We start from the raw sequence: 27,827 nt of genomic DNA, 5'->3' as shown, positions 1-27,827 counted from the left end.
TACTGGGTGCATATTTCAGTTTGGCTGGTACATTTTCAAGAACTTAGCGGCATCCTTCAATAATCTTACCTTCCATTTTCGATAATGTATCTAATAAATAGGTATTAGGAATTAGATTTCTATAATAGGGTAAGTAAATATCCTGTCCATAGCCGTTCCATGTAAAATATTAAAGCTAATTTTGCGCACACTGTAAATATTTGCCTATTTTATGTCGTAACGCGAATAAACGGAACTATTTCGAGTTCGGCACGAAATATTTGAGATAACATAGTCTTGATATTTGCACGCGGTTTTATATCTTTATCTAAAACGTCAACCTTTCGAATAAAAATCTATTGAACAATCACTTAAGTTATAATAATCACAGTTTTCTTTAGACGCGGGTTAATATTTTGACGAAAATATTCCGTGTTTCTTTATCCTTTTACATTGTATGACAAGTGACACACATTCCTGTCTTTTTAATGCCCGCGCAAGGACTGCAGACTGCGCAGAATAGACATTGATACCATTAACAATTTGTTTCGGATCGGACTGGTTGACGACAAAACAAACGACGTCACGAAAGTTACTTGCGAATATTCGAGAACGTGTCAATTGTTTACAACGAGTCACAGTGTGCACAAAATGTAGCTAATGGCGACGTGGCGGACCGCAGAGTAACACATTACACAATAGCGGAGCTGGGCGAACGAGTAACACAGACAGTGTGCCGCAGTGACGGCCGTCCGTCGAATGATTAAATTTCAACGTTGGTGGAGCCCTAGTCGCGCACCGGAGGGGCGTGGGTCGCCGTCCTTGCGTCGCTGCTACTAGCCCGCCAGCAGTCGCCATCCGCGCCCGAGAGACGAACAAAGAAAAACAGGAATCTAAAACTAGTCCGGTGTTAATGCATATTACTTACTGCATTTACACAACATGAGTATTTCCCGAAGGAGTGTACGTTAAAGAAGTTTAAGATCGTTGATTTTTATATTGTTTTTTACCAAGGTTAGTAGTGCTTCTTTGAATACGTAATCTGGCCAAATGATACGCGTTATAATAACTCATGCATGATGGCGTCGCGTACATTTCTATAAAACTTTAGGGTCATACAGGCCTGTGAATGACGTTCAAGTGTGTCGCATACTGTGAAATTACGTACCTACTTTTATAATAAATGACGATTCTAATAGATAACGTGGTGATGATAGCGAAAATAGGTTAATAACAAAATAGGTGCTACGGTTAAGCTAGCCTCTTATTATGTCCATATGTTAGACATTGTAAGTATTTACATTAGTATACGGAACACTTAAAAATAAGACTGACACCTACCTAATTATATTTTTTGCTATTTATTAGCTGCTCAAGCGGATCAAGATTGGCCATCGGCCGTATACGTATTAAAATGTCTTGGATAATAAGGTATGTTGGAGATAGATAATACTTACGTATAAATAAAATGCCTACATAGGTATTTTACGTCACTTAAAAATCAGGGCACATATTTAGAAGAGCTTGATGCAATCGATCGTGATTTTATTTTACTTCATTACATTTATTCATAGAACATAGATATCGCAATAGGATATGACGTTAAAACCACTGCATGGGCACAAGTTCCGTTTAGTTGGTATACTTACGTAAAAAATATCCAAAACTAACATTAAAAAAATGATAATTATACTGTAGTACTAAATAAATCAAAATAAATTATAAAATCTTAAATATTAAAAATGAAATCACATCTACCAATAGTAGAATAATAAAAAGGTCAGTTCTTTAATTGATTCTTCTTTGGCATGAGTTGCGGACGGTCGCCATTTTGTTTAGCGCGTTCCGCGTTCATTTCTTGCGATGGCATGAAACGAAGGGGACGTTGGTCGTTCACAAGGGCGAACAATGCTGTGGTGCGTGGCGACGCCTTTTTGTTGCAAGAATACCAGTGGATTATAGAAGATAGTGTGCGCGTGATACTGTTCTTCAATTTATATTAAATAAAACATAAAAACATTTAGTTATATCTAATGAGTGATTTGATTCCATTATTCTGTGCGTAGCATTTGATTGAATAGAAGGTAGGTCATTAACCTTCATTATTATTTTATTCGCGTGGAAAATATCTGGTCACCTTTGGTATTTTAGCTACTTATTTGCATTCGTATGCCTTTTTGTATACGAAATGCTACAATTTAGTAGTGATTTTATTTAAATGTTCTGTTGAAATCGATCGAAGACGTCTTACGTGTCTTATGTCAAACGCATATATTCTATAATATAAAAATAAGTCGGGTTTTCCTTCCTGACGCTATAACTCCAGAACGCACGAACCGATTTCCACGGTTTTGCATTCGTTGTAAAGGTCTCGGGCTCCGTGAGGTTTATAGCAAAGAAAATTCAGGAAAATTCAAGAGAAAAGCGGGAAAACAGGAAAAATCATTAGTGGCGAAACGAAGTTCGCCGGGTTTGCTAGTTTTTAATAAATATGTATTCCATTGAAGAAAGGAAGTTTATATACTTCCGAAAATTATTTTAAATAATTCGTATCGGGAATTTAGGTATTTAAAGTAAACAATAACCTCCTCCATATAGGTAGGGATCAGGGATACCACATCAATTACTTTTTCTTAAAAATTTTTTTAGCCATTATGATTGAATAATATGTAGCTAATTGAAAAAGTATGTCTCTATTTCGGATTAGTACTTTGAAATAATTTACGTGTGCATCATCTCAAGAACTGTCTAGGTATTCGTGTTTTTGACTAAAGTTGCCAGATTTTTAACGAAATGTTTCATTTGAATTTATGAAATCAGCAATTATTTCCATTGGAATATTATTATATTTGATTTTGGTTTACGGTTCCTACTTTCTCGATATTCCATATATCGATATCGAAAAAAATTAATCGGAAATATTTATAAATCGAAAAAAGAAATGTATCTTTGCATATTATTTTGACGATAAAGTATAAAGTTTGTTTAGCCAAAATAAATAACAATTCCTTACAATAATGTTAAGATTGACAGCCCTAGGCTCAGCTTGACCATAGACAATATTTTTGTTTTTAGACTCGCGTGTGACGCGTAGTTGTGGTATTTTTCTATTGGCCGTCGTTGTGTCGTGTGAACTTAAAGAGAAAGAGACGATTTAAGAATATTTTGAAAAATATCACATTTTAGATATAAAAGGCATTTAGTTACTTAATTTTTTTCGTGTCTTGTGTTCGTTGCGGTGATTTCGATGGTATTGTCGATGAAGTGACCACTAGAGTTGGCTGAACCTGGAGTTTGTTGTTGCGGCTGATCGCAGAGTGAATAGTTTAGACAAAGTACCTAGGTAATATTGAGGTTTTGTTTCTAGCAATAACCTCCACTTTTGGGTTCATCTCTTTCGTTGGAACATGTGCGAGAGAATAGAATAAAGTGAAAATAAACACATAACCTTCACGGATTAGCAAACCTGTCGTGTATTTATGGTGATAAGTGCTGTGTTTATTTTTGGTGATATGTTGCGTGCTCAACGCGCTAGATGTCGCTACTATTGAAGTGTGCTAGTACGATGCAGTTCATACTAAGGATGGGTTGTCCACGTTTTTAGCGGAAGCGAAACTAAACCGTTCTTTTTCGATTATCGAGTAGTCGAATGACCAGTTGAATTCTTCGAATAGGTCAAGGTTCAAGATGACTTTGTTGTACGCTACGTTCACGAACAAGTCGACACGACCTAGCGACGGTCGACGGTGAACCAGTCGATAGATCCGTGAACCAGTCGATTCGTCTACGGTACGTCGACGGTTCATTTCACCAGTTCGTTCATTCAACACCTATCCCTGGTCCATGCCACTTCACAGTGCTGCTTGCATTTCCGGAGGGGTCGTTGGTATTTAGTACTTCACATTTAGTACATTTGGTTTCCAAGTTGATCAGAAAGTTGAGATTTCATCACATAGCAAATCTATTTATAGATTTGTATAATTTTCGGTGAGGTTTTAGTACTACATATTCCGTTAGTGCTAAATCTCGATTTATCCTTTGGCTTATGTGGGCTTTATGTGAAACGGTTCTATAGGTTTGTTCATGTGTACCTATTTTATTACAATTACAAGTACTCTTATTATCTTAAATCAGTTCCTTTAGTGTCACATAAGTAGTTACCCGTATTTGTTTTACTTTGCAGCAATAATGTTTACGAAAAATCGGATATCACCGATGAAGCTTCCTTTGAATTCGGTTCAACTTTGGAGACTCATTGAACAGGATTGTCAAGTTTTATCTTTAAATAACATTTTAGGCTACATGTTAGTCTAAAAGCTGCTACAAGACGTGATTAGGTATGTTGTCGATGTTTTGAAACAACACGTTTGACTTGTAACTTGATGTAACGTTACAATTTATATTGTTGTCTACACAAGTTCGGTCAAGATTGCTGAGTTCTCCAATTTCGCATTCTACTCTCAGTGCTATTATGAAGCACCACACCATGCACCAGTATCTTTCAAGATTTGTGTTTCCAAAAAAAGTGTAATTTATAACTTTTAAGCTCGTTTTAATGTTAGAAGTTTCGTGTGGAACGGGGTCTAATTCAATGCTGCTGATGGATACGAGCTCCTAACGTGACTTGAAACTAGTCGAGTTCCTCATCAAACAGTTATTCAATTCGTTTTTAACTTGTGTTTCTGTTCTTTCGATCTTCGGATCACGAGTATTTTAATTCTCTTCTCGTGGTGTCGGTAAACTGGAGGTACCTATTAGCAGCATGATGACATGTATTGTTGCTCATCTGTCTTACAATCGAAGTATCAGTTGAAATAATGAAATAACAATAGCCAACTAATGTAGTCTCAATTAAAGCTTACTGTATATTTAGCATTTACTTGATTTGATCTGGAGATAACTAGTGGCATTTTGGATTTTCACATGCATTTGAATGCACTTTAGAATCAAAATCAATTCGAATTATAAATTACTGAATGTATTTATAAATAGAAAGATTTTGGTATGTAATAGAAGTAGTTATTTAATAATAAAATACTAGTACTTCCTCGCGGTTTAACCTGCTCTATTCCTTTTCATCGTAAGTTCGTAACTGATAGTCTTTAACTCTATCGAATTTGAACCAGCAGTTTCCGAGTTTAGCACATTCTGCTACTCAAACGACTTGTGTTTTGTATATAAATAAACAGTGCTGTCAGTTCGTGCTATAAGTGTGCCATGATGACATATTCATAATGATAATACGTAATTCTTACGTCAGCTCTCTTCGTGACTGTTGCGATTTACGTTTGATAGGTAAGCGAGTGCTCACGTGGTGTCTCTTGTTAGTGCGTCAATGTAGATATTATTTAAACATTTAAAAAATTATTAGGTGGAAGACATTATAAGCAAGTATGAACTTGTGTGTGGTATGTGTAAACTGTGGTGTGTTTACTGTATGCGAAACTTTTCTTTATACAATAACACTCGCCTGAGTTTGCGGTTGAGCCCTCTTTGTCGTTAAATAGGGCTAGTAATTTGTAGGTTTGTTTCCTATTTTTGGATTAATCAGGATTTTTTAATTTTTATATTCATAAACATCTCCTGAATTTGACTTATTTATAAAAATCTAAATTACTTCTGCCGTTTCCGGGTTTTGGTACCAAATACCACTACGTTATACTTGTTTTTTATTTTATTTAATATTATTTACCTGCACGGTTGTCGCGATGGCTGGGCAATTGGTTGCCGTGTAACTCTTTGTATGATCCACAAATTGTTGATTCGGGTCTGGGTGTCATGCACCCACGACAAAATCCTAGCATAGGTCAAAGTAAAAAAAAAAATACCGAGTATAAACCAGTGGTCTGAAGACAACGTTAATGGATAAAATCACGTCACGATCGGGTAGAGAAATGTAATATTGCAGTTCTTGGAAATTGAATATTACGTTCTGCGGGAATAGATTTAAAATGTATTGATTTTGTTTCATACTAAAGTAAAGTAAAATAAAATTTCAATGTAAATGACCGATATTCCGATCATCACAAAGCAGGTCACACGATGAAGACGTCCATTATAAGTCCCCTTTCTTGCTGACCTGGTTTAAGTAGGTTGGGGTTGTCTTTAATTGCTCCCCTCCGCAATATACCGTTTCTCGGAATTATTATTAAACTTTTCAGACTGGGAAGTCTGAATGTCTGTCTGTCTAGGGGTACCAATTTATTTTTAATTCATCACATTGTTTTTATTTAAACGATAATCTTACCGAGACTTCAAGAAGTTCAACTCTCATAAAATCAAATCAATCAATCGTTTTGGTAATCGGAAGCGTGCCATTGATATTAATCTGCGTAGAAATTGATACCTAGCACTATTTTTAAGAAACTGATATTTCTAGATACTTAATTTGATACGAATAATGAATCATTTGTTTGTCTTATACTACGTATACATACACTTGTCATTAATACGAAGTAGTAGACTGAGATTTGGGGAATACCTAAAGATTTTTTTTTGTAGTTTGTGAGTTGGATTCGCGTTTGCCAAGTATATCTCGTTTGTGTTTATTATATTTCATCAACTATTGTAATTTCATTAATTGCCACAAGTTCTTGCTGAAATCAGTGAAAGTGTTGATGCATTCTGGACTGCCATTGTCCCAGAGCTAATGAAGACCGAGAAGCGTGTAGAGCTAAATACTAGAAACAGCTGAGAAACGGCAAGAAAGAGTGTGACTGTGTACAAGATAGTATTGAAACTAAGATTTTCTTCAGATCTACGGATATATAACAATATAATAATCTAAATAAAGTAAAATGAACATCATCTTCGTCGTGAGACAATAGATAGTATGAACACTTGGAAATTCAACAACTTCTGACCAACCTTTGACTCTGTGACTGACTAGTTGGTGTTAACTGCGACTGACTATGTGCAAACGTCATATTCTGGAAAAACTTGATTATGTGCAAAGGTCAAATCTGGCTATCGTTCGTGCCACGACCTTACACTGTATAATTATTGTGTTTTCCTCACTGCTTTTTATTTCATTAGCAACACATTCTTTTATGTAATTATGGATATATCTAGAAATAACTGAAAATCAAAATCTGACTATCATTCGTGCCAGGACTTTATAACTATTGAACGTTCTAAGCGAGAAGTCGAGAGTGTCTCTTCACACGTTCCGGATGCCGGAAGGCTGGATATCCGGCATTGAATGTGGTGCAGCCAGCTACCTACACAAGTACACATGAAGCTATGAAAAATCAGTAGAAACTGACCGACGAATGTGCGGAAAGATCACACAAACTGAGGCCATGATAAACTGGTTTTGTATAATTCAATGTTTCGCTGTGTGCATCTGAAAACGAATGCAAATGACTTCTTTTCATCGCTTCAACCCGGCACCCAATATCCGGATATTGGAGCGTGTGAAGAGGACTTTGGTCGCTTCCCCTCGCCAGCTGTGAGACAATTGTCTCATATGTTGAATACTGTAATCCATAGTATGAATTTTACGTTGAGGTTTACGTTTAAAGTATGTAATCGAAACGACAGCTCGGTCGGCGTTCTGATTGGTTGGTTAAGCTGTTGAGTTTTACGTTATTTTATTGTTATCTTTGTTGGGCGGTATTTTTTTACGTTATTTTCGGTGACTTTAAAACTATTAGGTAATGACATTTAGTTGGCTTATGTACCTATTACTAATTAAAAAATAATTGTATCGAATCTATTTGCAAATAAAAAAGATTTTCTTAATGTAATTAGGTAAACAATAAAAATATTAATGTAACGTGATGCAATTTTGTCATACTTGTAAGAACAAGTAATTACTAAACTGACAAACTAACATCACAACAACGGTTATTCGTTGAAGGTGCTGACAGACTCGTCTCGGTGACCAGTTGGAGTTGAATAGGGTAGATGACTAATTTTTATATTCGTCCGTCCGTCTTGTAGACTATTTTAAAATATCACGTGATTTCACTTCTACATACATTTTGTACGCTCCCAGTCCTATACTTTGATTAGTTTTATCTAAGATTGTTATTTTTTTTTGCCAAAATAAAAATTTACGGTACTATTTTGTCATTACGTAACTGACGGACTAAATAGATTTTTAATTTTCATACCCCGCCATCATCCCTATTGAGTTGAGTCGGCATCGGCACGGAATCATGTAGGCGACGTGATATTTACTTCGAGATAGTAATAATACCAGATTCAACGGATATGAAACTGTTTATAGGTTTTAGTTCCTTTACGGCTCTTATTTTAGGTTTTTGTAATTATAATTCTTTAAATTCGTCTTTTTTTTTAGTAATTTTTGTGGTTTATCTTGGACTTTGTAACGTATGAATTAACTATTCGACTTACGTTTCGACTAATTGGATAAGATTTTGTGTATTTTTAAAAACTTTTCTGTAGCAATTATACAAATGGTTGTACGTCGTCGATCCAACCGTTGCAAATCGTAATAAAATAAGGCCATGCGCAAAAGGTTAATTTAATAACGGGACGTAAAAAGTATGACTCATATAGATTGATAAGAAGACTAGTAGTAGGACTTCATTACTCGAGCTGCGGACAACGTAAAAGGTTGCCGAGGCTCCGGCTCAAAGCAGGAGTAGGAACGGGGTGGTTTTTAATAAGTAAGAGTTTGACACTCCTCCCGCCTCACCCAAGGCGGGAGAAGTCATTGGATGATTTCCCCCCCTCAAAAAAAAAAGGACTTCATTACTCATTAAGTTATACAGTTTTTTTAACGTGCACTCGTATGAATGGTTTGCGCTCACCAATAATGACGTATTACGAAATAGCTTTGTTTTGTTTTAAATTAGCAACAAAGAATTTACTGAACTTTGATTTTCTTTACAGCCATAAAAATGGATCCGGAATACGAACGGAAGTTCGAAGAGATGAAGCAGCACATTCCATTGCTGGAGAATATGATCAGGAGGCTGGAGACTGCCTGCACTGGACCCTCAAACCCTCGGCAGGCGCAGCTCGATAAAATCAGATCATTAAGACTCCTGCTTTTAGACAAGAAGAAAAGGTGATTAAAGTTAATTTTAAACCTTATTGCTTTGTACATTTAAAAGCTTTTGTTCTTTAAACACTTGTAACGTTTGTGGGTTTGTGTTGATTTGTTACAATTATAGTCCAAAAAATTAGATAATAATAAAAAAAAACACGAGTGATGCTTACCACGTAAAATATGCTTGATTTTTTTTCGCAATAGGTACTTTTCGGTGTTGCTTTTGTCAGAAGCAGAAGTGATATCAAAAGTACGAATTTGTAAAGTTACTGTTTAACTAAAGAAATTGCTACGGCTGATAACACAACATAGATTTTTTGTTAATGATGCACTACCATTGTATAATGCTTAAAGATTGATTACTAAACCATGACATTTTTGTTTTTAGAATGAAAATGGAGAACTTAATCAAATGTGAACAGGTTTTGCTTAACTTGTACCGAAAAGTAGACGCCACAACCAAAATGGAAAAGGTTTGTTTATTTATAATACAAGTACACTTGAATTAAGTTTTAATTGAATTTACAACTACATAATTATTTTTTCTCTTTATAGAGGGACTTTAAACCAATTGCTAAAAAGGCACCAGATCCTGGGTTTGCTATAGATACACCTACGGCCCAAGAAAAATCTGACTTAGAAGCTGTCAGAAGCAAACTCAAGACTGTTGTGAAGACTGAAGAGACACTGCCAGAGATTTTGAGTAGAGGTGAAGTAGAGGAAATGCGTACTGCTGGTTCTAAAGAGCCAGCTCTTTTTCAAAGGAGACCGAACAAACCATCGTTGTCCCCGTCTCTTCGATCTCCAACAAAAATTAAACAGGAAAAGTCATCGCCTCCACCTTCAGCATCGAAACGAAATTACACACGAGTGCTCGTCTCACCCGATACTTCGTCGCGATGCTGGTCTTCATCTGAGGGCACGCCAGACAAGCCTCTATTCAGTAGACGATCACCACGAAGGTCACCTAGAAGACCTTCCCCCTCATACCATAAGAGAGAAAGAAAAAAATCCAAGGAATCGACAACACGCAAATCTACTAAAGGCCTAAACATTACATTGAATGTGCCTGAAGACAGTTTAAGCACATTAAATACTAAAGATATATTCTCAAGAATCATCAATTGCAAAGATGGTGACGTAGATATTGATACTTTAAGGGAGTTACGAAAGCAAATATTAACAGAGTTGAAGAAAACTGGTGCCAGGGATGACATATCTGACTTAATATTAAAGTCTTACAAAAAGAAGACAGCATCGACATCTAAAAAGAAGAATGTAAGAGAAGAAGTCGAAGAAGGAGAACTATCAGATAGCGAGAGTGAAGTTATTGAGAACGTGTATGGTAGTTTGAGTGGCAACTTAGTGCTTAAAGATGAAAATGAACCAAAAGATGCAGTAGACAAAGAAAAGTCGCGTAAAATTCAGATATGTCTTATGTTAAACTCTGATAAGCCTAAAACTGATTCTTTAAATTTACCCAAAACTGCTGACGTTTCCGAATTAGAAATGTACGACACGGAAACTAAAGAAGTTGATAAAACTCAGCCAATAACAGCGGAACAATCATCAGCAACTAAAAGTATTGAAAATGATACTCCAAATATATCGATTGATTCTCACACCAAAGCTTTAGCCAGTGAAGAAGTAAATAAAGATACCAATGATAAAAAGCCAGAAGAACAAGCAACACCTGAATCAAATACAATAAAAGACAATGTAAAAAATACTGCAAACTTTTACAAACCAATTGCTGATGGTTTTGAATCAGAAACAAATAAAACAGAAGAAAGTAAAACTGAACCTAATGCTAATACTGAAAGTACTAATTCTGAAGTATCCGGACCTGATAAAGATACCCAAGCTAAGCCAGCAGAATCTATTGAAGCACAATTAGAGAAAATGGAGCAGAAATCTGTTGAAATTCCATTACTTCATGATAAAACAATGCCACAAAAACCAACTAGCAGTACAGTATCGGAAATAGATATATTACAAGCTCTCAAAAACGAGATATTGAGTGAGACTATAACAATACCAGGTGCAGAAGAAACACCACATTTACATCAACCGAAAATAAATAAAGTGGCGAGTGCGAAAGAAATTTTACCTAAAGTAAAAAGAATATCTATTGAAAACTATAAACAGAAAACTGAAGAATTCAACAGAAAAATTAAGGATCCGATTGTACATTATTTTCCTCAAATAGATTCTAAAGAAGATTCGAATAAGAAATCTAGTCTTAAATTAACTGAGAAGGAATGTGAAAGATTTAACATACCAACGATGTCTTTCAACGATGATAGTTCAGATGATGACTTAATCACACCGGCTGATTTATATGACGACCTTGGTCATAACGACCTCGCTCCAAAGTCACCTGATCGTGAAGATGTTAATAATGTTAAATCGGCGCCTCCTGTCATTATACCAGTGGACCCAGTGAAGTCAGTACCGGTAGTTCCAAAAGCCGATGTAGATATGAGAACTTTGCCGATGTTGTCTCCAAACAATAGTATACCTACATTACCATTCGGCAATGTTGCAGGACTATCGAGTAATGAGACAAAACCTGCTATACCAACCGACCAAAGTAAAGGTCCAAGTCGAGCCCCAATATTTGATCCCCGTATGAAAAGAGATATTCAATCCAGCCAAAGTCCTAGTCCACGATCTCTTAATTCCGACAGAATGCAAAGATCTGTATTTTCGAATATCTCTTCAAGTCCAGCTACGATGCCTCATCATCAGTCATTTGACATCGAACCAAAAAACAAACATGTATACGTTCCGTCGCTTGGTTTGGGTGAAACCAGAGAAACCTCAGTGGCTAGAGACGCGCGAGATAAGCCAGAATTGCTAAGGCAAAGCTCAAGTGACATGTCTCAGAGTGCACGATACGGCGGCAACTTTACCGGTGATTATGGTACTGGAAAAATGCGTCCACAGACTCCTATAATACCTTCAGAGAAGTCTAATATATTTGGGAGAACTGATGATATTTCTACGCCAGGTTACATGTTTGGAAGGGCTGAATGTCCACCGACACCAAACCATCCATTTGGAAGAGCCGAAGGTCCACCAACTTCGAGTCAGCCGTTTGGCAGACTCGAATGTCCACCAACTCCAAGTCATATGTTTGGAAGAGCTGAGTGTCCTCCAACACCTAGTCACTCGTGGACTGATTGTCCCTCTACACCAAGCCATTCATTTGGAAGAGCTGAATGCCCTCCTACCCCTAGCCATTCCTTTGGAAGGACCGAATGTCCTCCTACACCCAGCCACCCCTTTGGCAGATCTGAATGCCAACCTACACCTCTTCTTTCTTTTGGGAGAGCCGAATGTCCACCAACTCCTAGCCATGTTTTTGGCAGGGCTGATTGTCCACCTACGCCAAGCCATCATTTTGGAAGAGCCGAATGTCCACCTACACCCAGCCATCCTTTTGGAAGATCAGAATGTCCTCCTACACCAAGTCACTCTTTTGGAAGGTCCGAACATAATCAGAATCATAATTTCGCTAGTAACTCTTACATGCCTGAATACTCTCAGACTTCAAATATTCCACTAACACAAACTCCTTTCTTTGGAAGAAATGAGTGCCCGCCGACACCGAACCATCAATTTACTAGATTCGATGGTCCTTCGACAAAGAACAAATCATATGGATTGCTTGAATGTCCAAAAACACCCACTCATCCCTTTGGTCGCTCGGATGGCACGATGAATAACTATGGTAGACCGGAATACAATGCTCAAAAGTATACTAAAGATCCTAGGCTTAATAGGAAATCTGAGTACGAAAATAATTCTCTATCCAATGAGAGGGATCGAGGATACAAAGACCGCGGTTATTACCGTGGAAATTCTTACAATTCACAAAAGCCTTTCAGCGGGACAGAGAATTATAAAAGCCAGGATAGAGAACAAGATCGAAATAATAAGTTCAGACGTCAAACAAGTAGAGATATTTCAAGACGTGAACCAAGCGCCGGACGCTCGTTATCTAAAGATCATGAAAGTGATCAAGTGTACTCAAGAGAACGTGGTCAATATGGTGGCTATGAAGATAGGCATAGTAGCCACAGTGAAAGAAATGTTGGACGTAGTAAGTACTCTATCGATAACCGCGACAAGAGTGTTGGTCGGTATTCACGCGCTGATCGTGAAAAGAGTATTGGACAGTATTCACGCGAAGATCAAAGACGATCTTCGTCTAGAGCTCAAAGCATTGGAAGAAATTCCTCTATTGAGACAGAGAAATCTTTGTTGTCAGTAAAACCTTCCGCCGGCCGTTCATTCACTATTGATACCAGTACTAATGTAACATTCCAGAAGTTTCTGGAGAAAAGCAAAGGACATCAAGTTTCCGAATATAACTTTGATGCTAGAAGACAGAGAGCAGCAAGTGTTGGAAGAATACTTACCCGTGAGTCTAGTTGTCAACGTGATGATCTACAAGATGATCTAAAATTAAATGTAGAAAAGAGAGACAAAAAGGCAGATTATCGCAGAGCCTCTAGTGTAGGCAGAGATTTGATTGATGATCAGAAAGAAAAAAGGAGCTTCCTAGAAATTAAGGCTGATTTTAAAACATACGTGCATCCTACTAAAGAGTTTGACACTGCTAAAATAAGAAATATTGATTCAAAATCCAAAACTAATACAGAACAAGGTTTTCGCAGTAGAAGAGAATCTTATGAAAAACATAAGGAGGAAAAGCGAGTTGATAACTCGTCAAAATCTACATATTCTCCTAGGAAGAACCCTAGAGACCCTAGAATGCGCAAAGAAACAAAACGAAGCAAGAATGATAGATATGGCGAAGACGTTCGCACAAAGAAAGGTGGGATAGTGTACTCTAATGATAATATTGTTAAGGGTGCTATTTTAGCTTCTGGTTATGGTGTCAAAAATTACAAGATTCCTAAAATCAAACGTCCAGTCGAGGAAAAAGTTGCAGAAGAACCGACACTTAAAAAATCTGAGACTACTAAAGAGAGTGAGACTACTAAAGAGAGTGAGGCTACTAAAGAGAGTGAGAAAAAAGCGAGTAAACCTATAAGTGCAGAAGAATCTTTGAAATCCAAAGATAAAGTTAAAGATGTAACACCGAAGTTAATTAATAAAGATGTATCGAAAGAAAAAGAGAATGAGGCCTCTACATATAAAAGTAAAGAGACACCCAATTGGATTACTAAAGAACCTTCTGTATCGTCTGATTCTGAAACGGATGCATTACAAATTGATGAGACCGTTAAACCTAGTGAAGAAATTGTTGAAAAAAGAGTAACTAGGCGACGCAACAGACTGTCTACGTCTATTTCTGAGAATGAAATAGTTACGAAACCTAGAAAAGCCAAGAAAGCAATAATAAGTGATTCGGAATCTGACACAGAAAGTAAGAGTAAAGACCGTCCAGTTTCAAACATAAGAAAAAGGAAAAGTAAAGCAGTCAATGATGACTTTGATAAGCTTACCGCAACCCCGCCATCAGGCAGTCCTGTTAAAGTGAACACTAAAGCTAAACAAACGAACTTGGTGGATATTCATACTAATTTCGGATTAGAACTCGAAATGTTTTCTGAAAATGTTGCCTCGGACCCTGTTCTCGATAATATTAATGCTTTGATTGCAGACTTAGATAACGATCTTGATTCCGCATCTAAAAACGAACCAAGCAATGATTTCATGAATGAAATAACTGTTGAAAATATGATGCAGAATATTACTACTCCACAGGACACTTGTGATAATGGAGAAGAATTTAACCAGGTACTTAAAGCAGTTGATGAATTGTCTAAAACATCTGATAACGGAATACTTGGTATTTCACCAGCTGCTACTACTAAAGAAAGTGAAAGTAATAGTAATAAAGATACAGAAACTACACGGGATCTAGAAAATTCTAAAGATTTAGATAAAAAGAATATCGATCAACAAAGTCCAAAAAGGGCAAAACCTGCAATAACCTCGGACAAAAGTCATAAAGTCGAAGATAAAAATGTTACTTCTGATACATTACCTACTACTGCAAACGATAATCTAGTTTCCACTACTGAATCTAAGATGGAACCGGTAGTAACTGAAAATAAACTTAAATCAGATGAGCAAAGTATGGATGGTTGCTCTACCCCGGACAGTACAATCAATACCGATGATGTTTCGGACAAAAATAATAGTGACACCTGCGCAGCTGACAGTACCAATGAAGAAATACAAAGCGAAACTAACGTAACTTCTACAGAAACTGCCGAACCTAAACCTACTTCCTCAGATACAGACAAAGCTTCTGATTCAGAACTAGGAAATCTACTAACTGTTCTGCAAGATAAATCTAAAATCGAAAAATTACTGTCTATGTTGGGTGGCCAATCAGAAAATGAGAAAATTAGAAAGAAACTAGAAAAATTAAAAGAAATTGTTTCTGATGATGAACAGGAGGATAATACAGAACAACTAGATGAAAATAAGGACAAACATTCCGCTTCGAATGATGATATAAAAGATTCTGATGCCAGTCTAGTACCCGAAGCCGATGACTCGAAATCATTTCAAGACGAAAGTATTAATGATGAGGTCCAAGATAATGATGATACCTTTATTGATATGGAGGAAGAAGTTACCAAAACTGACGAAACTGGTCCACAAGTCACAAAAACTGTAGTAAAAAAGAAAATGCCCAATAAAAAGACTAAAGTTGCCAAAAAAGGAAAAGTTACCAAAAAAGGAAACGTTAAGAAAGCTACTTCAGTTGCAGAAAAACGTGTCACTCGCGCTACAGCTAGTACAGCTGCTGTCGGGGTCGTACAAAAACCTAAAAAACCTCCACGCGAGTTGCAAAAACTTCACGATGACATCAAAGAGTTCATAAGAGATGATATTTTAAGTACTTCTGGTATTAGGATGTGTCGTTTAGCAAAAATGATGGAAGATAAAACAAAGAATGATGAAGTAGCTGCACCAGAATCCGAGCCCGTAACACCGGAAAAGGTAAAGAACGCTGCCGCCGATAAAAGTCGTGACCCGTCTATTCCCGAAAAAGTGAGAAAGAAGCCTGGCCCGAAACCTAAACCTAAAATTCCTATTGAAACTCCAGAACCAGAAAAACCTAAATACAAACCAGGCCCTAAATCAAAGACCAAAAATACGAAGGACGTGGATCCCTACGCATTCGAAGTAGAGTCTTGTGGAGACACGACCACAGAGAAGATGAGCGATGATGATTCTGACAACAGCACTGATTCCGATGAGGGTTCTCTTGCTTCGTTAGCATCTTCTAAAAGTTGTGGAAGTTCAGACATATTGGCTGACATGAAGAAAAAGGTAAAACGCAAGCGCCCTGCATGGCAAGATGGAGTTATTAAACCTAAATATAAAAAGAAAAAAGTAATGGAGACCAAACCGATTCTAGAGCCCCCTCCGGCTATAAACCTAGCGTCAGACAAGGAAATGACTACACTAGATATGGATTGTTTCACTGATAAAAACTACTGTTTCCGTGAGAATGAGCTCGTCTATCCGTGCCGTCTGTGTTCTTTTACTGGTACAGACATAGTGTATCATTACAAAAATGAGCACCCTCATGTTGAAATTCCCTTATCTCGTATGACTCCTGCGGTGGCTAAGGAAGCCATTGAACAATGTAAAGAAATTAACTTCCAAGCAATTAGCAAAATATCTTCAGATAAATACGTTTGCATTTTCTGTTCACAAGAGTTCGCGTACAATAAGACTGTGCTAGAAACATTCTTCTGGCACGTGGTTAGCATGCACACTGGCGAATATAAGCACAACTGTTCCAAGTGCACAAACGAGAATCGATGCCAATTCTCTTTGGATATCCCGCCACCTCCAAAAGATACAGGGGGTCAACTCATCGGATATATTTGCAAAAAATGCAATTTTACTCAACTTTCTATTGAAAACCTTAAAACACATGTCATCGTTCGTCATAATGATGAACAGACATTTGTTTATACTATCAACCTATCAGCGATGTCTAAGAAGGCATTGAAAGATTTGTTACGAAAGCGCGATGCGCCCGAGCCATCAATGCTAAAGAGTATCGCACTAAAGGAGGAGATTAAAACAGATGATGTTACTACAGACGAAACAGAGCCCAAACCTTCTGTTTGTGAACCTGAGCGAGTGCTGCGTAAGCGTACCAAACCTGAGAGCCCACTGCCGAGTATCAAGTCTAAGATTACATTTGAAGCAGACGACAATGCCAGCGACGCTCCTTGTATAGCGAAAATAAAAATAGAAAAGGTAGATACGGACGAGCAAACTGACAATGTAGATCAGGTAATGCAAGACGAACAAAAATCCCAAAGTCCGAGTGAAAAAGAACAACCGGCAGACGTAGTAGACCACCCTGTTGAGCCTCCGAGAGATGCACAAACACCTCAATCACAAAGCAGTGTAGACGACACAGCCAGTCAGTCCTCTGACGATATCGTTGACTATCCACATTTCAAAATCAGTTTCACAGAATCCGGCACCAAGGAATACATTTGCTGTATTAATGGCAAAGATAATCACTTCAAGACAACTCTTCTGATCTCAATGAAGAAACATGTTCAATTAAAGCACTCTGAGAAGTGGGAGGGATATTGTTTCATGTGCAAAGTTATCGTCACTCCGCAAGGGGCTCACAACTTCAGAGACTGTTTACAACATTATCTTGATAAGCATTTAGACGACTTTCCAGTGTACCAGAAGGAAGTTGTGCCCGAAACTACGCCTGAAGAAGTACCTTCTCAAGAAGTTACCTCAGATAGTCCGACTCCTACTAAGCCGTATATTAATGTTCGACCTATCCGTGATTTAATATCTACAGCAGAATCTCCCGCGAAGGAAACCTCAAGCTTCCCGGTAATTCAGAGTGTAGTAAGTTTGGGCACAGCGGACACTCCGCTGCTGCAGCCTAGTTATCCGACTGTGAACACAGAGAATAAGCCAGCCGAAGTCATCTTTAAGTATGAAGAGGTGCAGGCTAGAGTTATGTCGAGCAAACACCGCGTCGTTCTAGAAAATATGATGGTACGAAATAAACTAGTGAAGGTGTTTAAATGTGCGGGTAAATTCTGTTCGTTCACGTCGGACTCGCCTGAGGACTCGCTTCTACATGCGTCGACACACCAGCGCCTGGGAGGGGTGGATACTCTGAACTGTTCGTACTGTGACTTCGACTCGATGGGCAACGCCATCGACCTGGTGATGCACGTGTTCAAGCAGCACGGGCACTGCCAGTACTCGTGCGGGCAGTGCTTCTACCGCGCGGCCGCCAGCCAGTCGGTGGGCGTGCACGCCAGCAAGGTGCACGGGCTGGCCCCCGCCGGGGCTGTCGTACTACGGACTACCACAGTGCCTGCCAACCCTCCTGCTGAAGCTAACATGCTCACTCGAGAACAAGCTGTGCCCTATTATTTTTGCAAACACAGTAAGTATCTACCATATACTTTTACTAATATGAGTTTGCAATTACATTATTTTAGTAAAACTAAAAGTTACAATAAAAATTTATTAACTTATTCTAACTGCCGCACTCAGAGACATTTAATGATAACTTAAACTATTCCATAGTAACGATTTTGTATTGAATACAATTGCTTTAAATTACTCTGAGTGCGGCAGTTAGTATAGTAATGACAACCACTGTACTAGTAAAGTAATGTATATCACTATTTATTTCCAGCGGAAAGCAATGGCAACAAGTGCAAGTTCCGCACTTACACCCCGGACAAGTTCTGTGAACATTTGCAGCAGAAACATACAACTGCAACATCCCATACTTGCTATGTAAGTAAAAGTATACTAGGAATACCTCACACTATTATTCTGAATAAAAAAGCTTTTTTAAAATTACTCAAAAGCAGTATGTAGAATTGTAGGAACATTCTCATAAATTTTAAGCGATTTTGATTGCTAAACCGGTGAGGTGAATATAGACTACAATACTTTTTAGAGCATTTCTGTGTAATGTAAAGTTCTTACGAATGGTACAATACAGGCAAAAGCTCAGTTTCCAAAGCATTTTAGTTCGTAAAAGGATGATACACTAGAACATATCATACAGCGGCTCGTTGTTCTGTTACAAGTAAATGTTGTCTATACTCACCTTATAGAAAACGCTACATATAATTAATTAGGTATAGAAGGAATTATTTTTTCATTAAATGAATCATGTTTGTATAACACATACATATGTAAACTGATACCTGCATATTGTACATGCAAACTTGCACATGTTGACAAAACTTAGCCAGATCCAGAGATGGAATGCAATGTAACCTTACACCTTGTATTCAGCAGTTATATATTATTGACTTGCGTTTTACATACTAATTATAACATTATAAGACTATTTTAATACTTATTATGGCTTGTAGTAAAACTAACACCAGCCTCTAATCTAGTAGTTCTCAACCGGTGGTCCATGGACAGCATAAAATGGAACACAAAATGAAAAAAAAAAGTAGACAACAATCACTGTCCAATAAATACCATGGTTAAAGCTCAAATAAAACTTATTCCAAAGGAGACAACTGAGACGAGCAATTGATTTTAATAATCTGATTTTATGAGTGAATGAGAAAATCTGAGTATGGGACTACCATGAAAAAAGTAATAACAATAGTGGTCCCTTATATGTACACAAACAATGATATAATATTGCTTTTGGACTGACTGACTAGACTGGACTGCTCTAATAGAAGGTGTGGGCAGCAGGATCCCCAAAAGTAGGGAACTTAAAGGCTAGAAAAATTCGAAAATTATGTAGATCAACAAATCTATGAATAAAAAGTGTGATTATTTTTGAATATGTTATTGCATTGAATACTCTAAAGAATTTATTTTTGACAGAGAAAACTGCCCAATTCTGCCTGAATGACGATAATGATGTCCATATTTTTCTTCCAGATATGCCAATTCCAAGCTGCAAGTCCACCGGAGCTGGTGCAGCATATGAAGAGCCACGGCCTGAAGCTGTACCAGTGCACCTGGTGCGTGCTCGGCGCAGACAACGAGGCGGAACTGCTGGCCCACGTCGCTACCAGCCACCCGGCCAAACAACCGCAGGCTTATCTACGTATCATCACTAATAAAGTAAGTTTTTTTTTATTGTAACTATCGTGAGACATACTTAATTAACTAAAAATCACGGTTTATTCACGTATAATCGTATATTCATGGTGAAAAGTAACGTAACGTAATGTCATGTCTTTTATCCCCAAGGGGTAAGCAAAGGTGCACATTACGGCACGTAATGAATGCCGCTATACAATGTATTTATATATACATAATTGTATACAATGGAGTAAAGTTCTACTAGCATTTTTCTCATGATGAAGAGTCCCTCTGTGACTCGAAACTAGTAGAGCTTTTCTCCATTAATAATACGTGAGTTAACCGTGATTTTTAGTTAAAGTAAGTGTAGTTTGTACAGTATTTGACTGCACGGTTATAGCGGTGGCTTGGCCACTGGCTGCCGTGCAACATGCTGGGTTCGATTCCTGCACGGAGCAACTCTGTCTGATTCACAAATTGTTGTTTCGGGTCTGGACATCCACTGTTATTGCTTAGTTGATGTATATTACAAAGCTTTTTTTGCCTTATAGTTGCTTACCCGTATTTATAGTAGAGCCAGCCTATCTAGCTTCTCATTATTACAGCGAGAATCTCTTGTCATTGATTTGTATAAAGTTCTAACCTAAAATGTAACTATTTTGTTCCAGGAGGGTTCCAATGAGTTAAGGGTGCTCCCACTTGCCTTCCTGAACAAAATGAAAGTGCCCATAGAAGATGTAACACCAAGCACATCTAAAGAGGATCCAGTGAGGGAAGCAGAACGTTCTTTGGACCTAGAGAAATTAATAGGACTGAACATCCTGGTGGGGGCACAGTCTGAACCAGCCCCGCCTGTTGAGACACAGGTCGCAAGCCCCCCGGATACGAAACCGCCTAAAGAAATAATTCAACCTGCAGAGCCAGTCAATACTACAGTCAATGTTACTCCACTGTTGCCTCCAACCCTCCCAGAAACACCTGTCAACCCTCTCGCTACAATCTCTCAAGCCAATGTTCCTCCGCCTGCACTTTCCCCAGTGGTTCCCGCCCCCAGTGTCACTCCAGATGACTCGCACACAGCTAGTCCTGCACCCTTCGTTAAAATCGAAGCTGAAGAGATACGCACGCCTCAGGTTAGTGACGTTGTCGTACTAGACAGCGACGACGATGAGCCCAGGCAGCCCGTCATAGACCTGTCCGATGAAGACTCGCTCTCCAATATGGATTCCCCTGCTCAGCAAGATTATACTAAGCAGAAAGTACCCCTTGATATACTCAGCACGTGTCCCAAATGTCGACAAGTGTACAAGAACATACATGGATTGAAGAAACATCTGTTCTATTGCTACCCCAACAAGGAGGTGGGGTGTCGGTGCGCGCACTGCCCGTACATGGCGTCCAGCCGGGACAACATCATGAAGCACTACATGGACGACCACTGCGACCGGAACATATACCAGTGCGGCATCTGTCGCGCCAACCTCAACTCCATCGCTCTCACCAAGAAACATGTCAGGAATGTACATAAAGAAAAAGACGTAACTGTCACCTCGGTCGTAGAAAACGGGATTCCCTGTTACACTGTTTATGGGGCTAAAAAGGATAGAGAGGTACCGAAAAGGAAATCGAGCGTCAATGAAATTCCGAGCAAGCGGCGCTTCAAACCCCAAGAGATCAACGAGCTGCCGATAAACCCGATCCTGGAGCACCTCGTGTACTGCGACGTGTGCGAGTTCAGCACCAAGGTGCGGCTCAACATGGTGCGCCACCTGCAGCTGCACGCCGCGCAGCAGCCCGTGGCGCAGGTCGCGCCCGTCAACCCCGTGCCGCACCTCGAGACCAACGAGATGCACTTCGACAAGATGGTCAACCTGGCCTCGTCCTCGCTGGGCGGCCGCGCGGGGCCGGGCGGCGCGGGCGGCGCGGGCGAGCGGCCGTACTCGGTGGTGGCGCTGGCGGCGGGCGAGGCGGGCGGCCAGTACCCGCGGTACGTGGCGGCGCGCACGCGCCACTCGTGCGGCGCGCCCGCCTGCAGCTACACGGCGCCCGACGAGCCCACGCTGCGCCGCCACTGGGACGCGCTGCACGCGTCGGCCGCGCCCGCCTTCCGCTGCGTGCACTGCCCCGCCAGCCAGTCGCTCGACACGTCGCGCCCCGTCACGGCCGGCCGCGTCATGCAGCATCTCAAGATGCACGACGAGAACCTCTACGCCTGCTCCAAGTGCCAGATCTACCACTTCAAGCGCGAGGTCATGGAGAAACACATGACCGAGGTGCACCCCTTCTGCCAGCTCATCATCGTGCGGGAGAACGCGAGCACGGTGCCGGCCCCCGCCCCCGCGCCGCAGCCCGTCGCCGTCGGCACCATGGACCTGAAGCCGTGGCAGTGCGGCTTCTGCCAGTTCAAGAGTATGTTGCGGCCGGAGGTGGTGGAGCACTGCGCCAAGTTCCACCAGTCCAAGATGCAGTTCCGTTGTGCGTACTGTCCGTACCGAGCGTCCGCGCTGGAGAACGTGCACAAGCACCTGTCCCACTCGCACGCGAGCGAGCCGGTGGACGTCATCTACTACTACTACCGGGTGGGCTCCGTGCCCGACGAGGACGGCACCCCGCGCTGGGTCAGGCAGTGCCAGAAGATGGCCGCCAGCCATCCAGAGGTCAAGGTAGAGGAGCAGGAGTCCCCAGCACCGCCCGTGTCGGTGACTCCTGTGATATCTGCGGTCGCTTCAACGTCTGCAGCTGCAACCCTTCCAGTCGCCCCCGTGTCCGTCGACTTGAATTTGGTGAAAAAGGAAGTAGTAGAAGATGAAATATTGGGAAGTTTGGAAGAACTATGCGCAAAGTTTGGCAAGCTGTGTGAGCCGAACGGGATCAACTACAGGTGTCCGCTGTGCAGTGTGGTGGTGGAGGAGACCAGGGAGGCCATGCAGTCGCATCTGTACGAGGAGCTGCAGTACAGGAGGTCAGTGTTACAACACCTTTCACGACACCTACTCAAATAAACAACATTAAATATCAAGTTCCATTTGTAGCTCTATATCAAAATTGCTTATTTGTTTAGGTATAAAGATTCAATCAATTCAACAATCAATTTGTATAATTTTCAAGAACATAAACAATGTTCTAAAACATAACTACACAACTTCCAGATGGGGATGCGGCCTCTGCAATTACAAAGCGTTCCACAAAACTGGACTCGTCGAACACATGACGTCGGAACATCGCAGGCAGTACGATCACATTGAGCTACCCAAGGACATTAACAAGGAGAAGTGGGTGGCTGCCCAGCTGGACCACCAGACGGGCATCATACAGGCGCACAAAGCCAACTTGGCTAAACAGAAGATTCATACAGAGAGAGTGAATAGACCTGGACCCTCGACTGCTGTCCTACCGACTATAGAAAGTGTTGAGAAGTATTCCGCCGTGCAATTGGTTGAGGCCTTCGGGGAGTTCGGAGCTCCAAAGGACGCGATGTTCTGTTGTCCCAAGTGTAACAGCTTGTACGGCGATGAAGCTACCTTCCGAGATCATCTGGAGACTGAACTCAATAAGATTAGGTAAGCAATCTTACCTAAGCATTACATTAACATTCATTTAGCTGTAATTATTTTGATTTTTAAACGAACAGTGAATTGTAAATTGTAACTGAGTTCTAAAACATACATTTACTATAATATTTATTACAAAACTTTCAGATGGGGATGCACCAATTGTTCTGCTAAATACCAGACATACCACGAGGCACAGTTCCATTGCAAGGGTCACGATGGACCGTCCCGGCCCAAGGAGGCGATACGAGACCCTTCCATGCGAGCTGCGTGGGTCACTAATATTATACAAGCGCAGAAAAAGACAGTGCAGAGTTGCTCACTCCCAGTCAGTGCAGCTGTCTCAGAACCTTCCACTCCCGAGAAGATCGTCCCAGAGGCCGACAACTCTCTCCTTGTAGTCCGCTACGAAGAGAAAGTGGCCACACCCGAGCAAGTCGCGGTCAGACCAAGACCTGGCAAGAGACCAGCGCCGCCGGAGAGTGACGACGAACGACTCGTCATCGACGAGGCAGACAAACGAGCCGGCGTCAAGCGATGCCGACACTGCGAGTACTCCACCAAGTCCTCCAAATGCTGGAAGGACCACATGCTCAAACATTACAACCTCAAGCCCTACTCGTGCTGCTACTGCGAGTACAGCTGCACCTCCAAGCAGGGCGTCGTGCTCCACACCATGAAGCTGCACCCCGAGCAACCGCTGCAGATGAAGAAAACTCCCTTACCGCCAGGAGTTCCATATATTGTGTCCGCTAAGACCAATAGAATGTCTGAAGACGACCAGGCACCCATCATATGTTTGTTCTGTGAGAAGACCATACCTGACGCAGAAATAGTCACACATTTACATGACAACGTTAAACCGGACTTTGCCAAAAAGGGTGATGTGGTGTTCAAGTGTTGTATATGCCTAGTGCTGCGTGTGGACGTGAAGTCCTTGCAGGACCATCACCAGCAAGCTCATCCCAACTTACCCATAAACTACGCGCTGTTTAAACTGCAGCACGAGACCAGAGAAACTCATTTCTGTGGACATTGTGAGAATATAGGATTTAAATACATAAGGGACTTAAAGACCCACCACAACGCGGCCCATCCAGGGCTTCCGTTGAAATACTCCATCGTGCCGTACGTACATAACTCTGAAGAAATGAAGAAAATAGAGGAAGATCTCATTGCTCCACTTATTCATAAAAGCAAACCAATGGACGCTACACAGAAAATAATGAAAATTTTGCCTAAACCAATGCCGGAACCTGTGAACATTTTACCGGTACCAATGAGCCCCTTGCCGAAGCCTATCGAACCGGTGACTACAGCAATTGATTTTTCTAAATTTTTCTCAAAACCTTTGCCGAAAACAAGTGCTAGGAAGTCGACCAGTAAGCCGCCGACCAGGCGTGTGGCTATGAAGTCTACCACGAAGCTGCCCCACAGTGTCGAGGGGGTCTCGCATTATCTGAAAAATGCGAAGACAGTGTTCGATTATGATCATTGCACTACTTCAATAACTTTATGCAACAGGACGATGAATTTCACTGCGAAGAAGCTTTCAGAAATAATGAGACTTTATCCACGAGTGGTTGTAGTGGACATTGTGAAACATGGAATGTATAAATCACCCCCGGAAAGTTAAAAAAGTTAAAGTGTTTACCCAACAGTGTTGAACGATCAACTTATTACTATACTTGTATTGTAGACTACTTACTACACTCGTCACTCCAAATATGTGTTAGTTGCTAACGTCGCTAAGCGATCACATTATGCTCGTACTTTATACTCAAGACTGATATACATTTTAATTAGTGTGAGTCATTAGATATGCACATAAAATTAAACTTTAAAACTATGCTAATAAACGCGAAAATCGCTAATAACTTGCACTAAACAAGGTGTGTATGGCCATGTCCTGTTTGCTTGGGGGTAAAATAGCCAAATAATAATTGCCAATTGTGTCATACGTTATCTGTGTGTCTTCAAAGCTTTGTATACCTAGGATTATGCTAACTAGTCTGACATTTGTAAATATCTTGTATGCAGTTACTGTACCTAGTGGTATATATAAGTTTTTCATTAAAATTCACTGAATGCCACTTAAAAGGCCTCTACTCTTATAATACCCTATAGCGATGTAGGAATTCGCACATTTCATTAGAATATAATATTAAATATGTGTACAGTCAGCAAAGTTATTTGGTATACAGAGACAGTAGCTACTAACATTTGTGTATACTTTTTTAAGAAGCCATACCGTTTGTGATCATTAGTCGGCTCCATAGCCAATCAATGGTTACTGTCTCTGTACTGAATCAATTCTTTATTTTGTTACCTGCATTTAATATAGAAATTTCCCGATCGATTTCTATCACTATGGCCAGTTTGTCTAACTACACAATATACATTATGAGCACACATTTGAATGCAAACATGCACTCTCTGTTCCTTATTCCGTGAACCCTATGGGACTGCAGACGACATGTCCGGAGGTCAGGCGTAGGACCGGCTTAACGAGTGCTTTTAAATTTGGGCTTAACAATGGTCCTTTTACTCTGAAAATGGCATGGCAGTCGGTCAATCAACCACATAATCAAATAACTTTGTTGACTGTACAATGAAAATTTGCACACTATTTGTCCTTTACTAATTTTGTATTAATTAATGAATATGGAAATCTGTGATTTACGATACATTCTTAAGATTTACATTTAAGTATTAAGTAGGTATGTATAGTTGATAGTTTTGAGCATTTATAAACCCTTTGGTTATTTTGTTCCTTACTCTAACTTGTCGGAAAGCCGTGAATTTGTATCTTGTATTATAAGTCCATCTCAGTAGACTTAGACGTATCTTCGTAAACGAATAAAAACTCATGTTATTAACGTAAGTGGAATATTTTTAGATGTTTTTAATTAAATTTGTAGTTGTCGTAGTATGTGTAATACATAGAAATTATTGGTAGAATCGTAGACTCGCGTTTTTTTCAAGTTCGCGGCTTATTCGATGTTCAGTTTTGTTGTGGTTCGCCAACGGAATATTGATTTTGAAGTAAGAAATATTTGTCTCTGTTTAAAATAAAGATTACACTGCAGGCAAGACAAAGTTAAAAGTAAATGGTGAACCATGTAACGTATAAAATATTATTGTCGTTTAATGGTAAGCGTCCACAGACCCGCATCGTACGCATCGGACGGATTGACTGCGTCCACTGTTCGGTAGCGTTCGGATTACCGACGCGAGTATTAGCAATCGCATTGCCGACGTCATCGGTACGCATTGCCGATGAGCGGTCCGTACGATGCGGATCAGTGGACGCAGTTGTATGAGTTTCTATACAAGACAAACTAAAATCCGTTGCGTGCGATGCGGGCCTGTGGACGCTTACCTTAAATAAAACCTTATTTTGATTTGCGCTGATTTCGCTGACATTCAATTTAATTAGTAGTTCCTGTAGGTATCTTAGAAATGTTCGCTGTCTTTTTGTTTTTTTTTATTATTGTATAAATATAAATCATCATTGGTTGTTAGTACAACGTCGGTACTATTGTGATTATTTTTTGTTAATTCTTAAGCGAATAGTTTATTTGCCAAATATTTCAAAGAAATAAAACGATTTTCTAATAAATATACTTGTTTCATTACTTACTAGCGACCCGCCCCAGCTTTGGTGATATATTATACATATAAACCTTCCTCTTGAATCACTCTATCTATTAAAAAACGCATCAAAATCCGTTGCGTAGTTTTAAAGACTTAAGCATATAAAGGTAAATAGGGACAGAGAAAACGATATACTATGTAATGAAGGAAATGTCGATGGATGTTTTTTTTAATCTTGGTTTTTTAAGAAGGGCTTTTTTGAAAAATTACAGACCCATTATAGGGTTCAAAATTCAATACACACTAAAATGAAGCTAAACCGATAACAGGTTAAGCTTGCCCCTAAACTTAAATATTAAATTTTAATTGTATTTATTATTTATATCCGAAATTATTTAATTTACAAACCTTCTAAACTTAAAAAAAAGCGACTAGATTTTTTTTTTAAACCTGCCGGCAAACGAGCTGACGTATCACTTGATGGTAAGCAATCGCCGCCGCTCATGGACACTTGAAACACGAGACGCGTTACAAGTGCAGTGGTGGCCTTTTGGGAGTTAGGAATTTAAGGGTTGTTGTTCGGGAATCGGGGATTGGGAAGATTG

At 39.8% G+C, this 27,827-nt stretch overlaps 1 protein-coding gene across 3 annotated transcripts; it reads left to right on the top strand.

The window, feature by feature from the left end:
• LOC118275069 (uncharacterized) lies at positions 1 to 27,247 on the top strand. 3 transcript variants are annotated; one of them, XM_035592923.2, is made up of 10 exons: positions 1 to 993; positions 1,348 to 1,410; positions 8,842 to 9,019; positions 9,390 to 9,474; positions 9,557 to 18,446; positions 18,702 to 18,805; positions 19,928 to 20,113; positions 20,743 to 23,036; positions 23,224 to 23,634; positions 23,773 to 27,247. In XM_035592923.2, exons 3-10 carry the CDS (start codon positions 8,850 to 8,852, stop codon positions 25,259 to 25,261), a joined length of 13,629 nt encoding a protein of 4,542 aa, XP_035448816.2. In that variant the 5' UTR covers positions 1 to 993; positions 1,348 to 1,410; positions 8,842 to 8,849; the 3' UTR covers positions 25,262 to 27,247. The 3 variants fall into 3 exon arrangements, with proteins under 3 accessions (XP_035448816.2, XP_035448814.2, XP_035448815.2); XM_035592921.2 differs by lacking the exon at positions 1,348 to 1,410; XM_035592922.2 differs by lacking the exons at positions 1 to 993; positions 1,348 to 1,410 and adding an exon at positions 1,432 to 2,063.
• The last annotated feature ends 580 nt before the right edge of the window (positions 27,248 to 27,827 follow it).

Source organism: Spodoptera frugiperda, chromosome 11 (genome assembly GCF_023101765.2).
Source record: "Spodoptera frugiperda isolate SF20-4 chromosome 11, AGI-APGP_CSIRO_Sfru_2.0, whole genome shotgun sequence".
Lineage (NCBI taxonomy): Eukaryota > Metazoa > Arthropoda > Insecta > Lepidoptera > Noctuidae > Spodoptera > Spodoptera frugiperda.
The sequence above is the reverse complement of the archived record's forward strand: the minus strand, read 5'-3'. Positions and strand labels throughout refer to the sequence as shown.

Coding starts and splice junctions, on each gene's coding strand:
- LOC118275069 (XM_035592921.2), top strand. CDS start 8,850: ATGGATCCGGAATACGAACGGAAGTTCGAAGAGATGAAGCAGCACATT. Junction 9,020..9,389: donor CTTTTAGACAAGAAGAAAAG/GTGATTAAAGTT, acceptor TTTTGTTTTTAG/AATGAAAATGGAGAACTTAA. Junction 23,037..23,223: donor GAGGAGCTGCAGTACAGGAG/GTCAGTGTTACA, acceptor CACAACTTCCAG/ATGGGGATGCGGCCTCTGCA.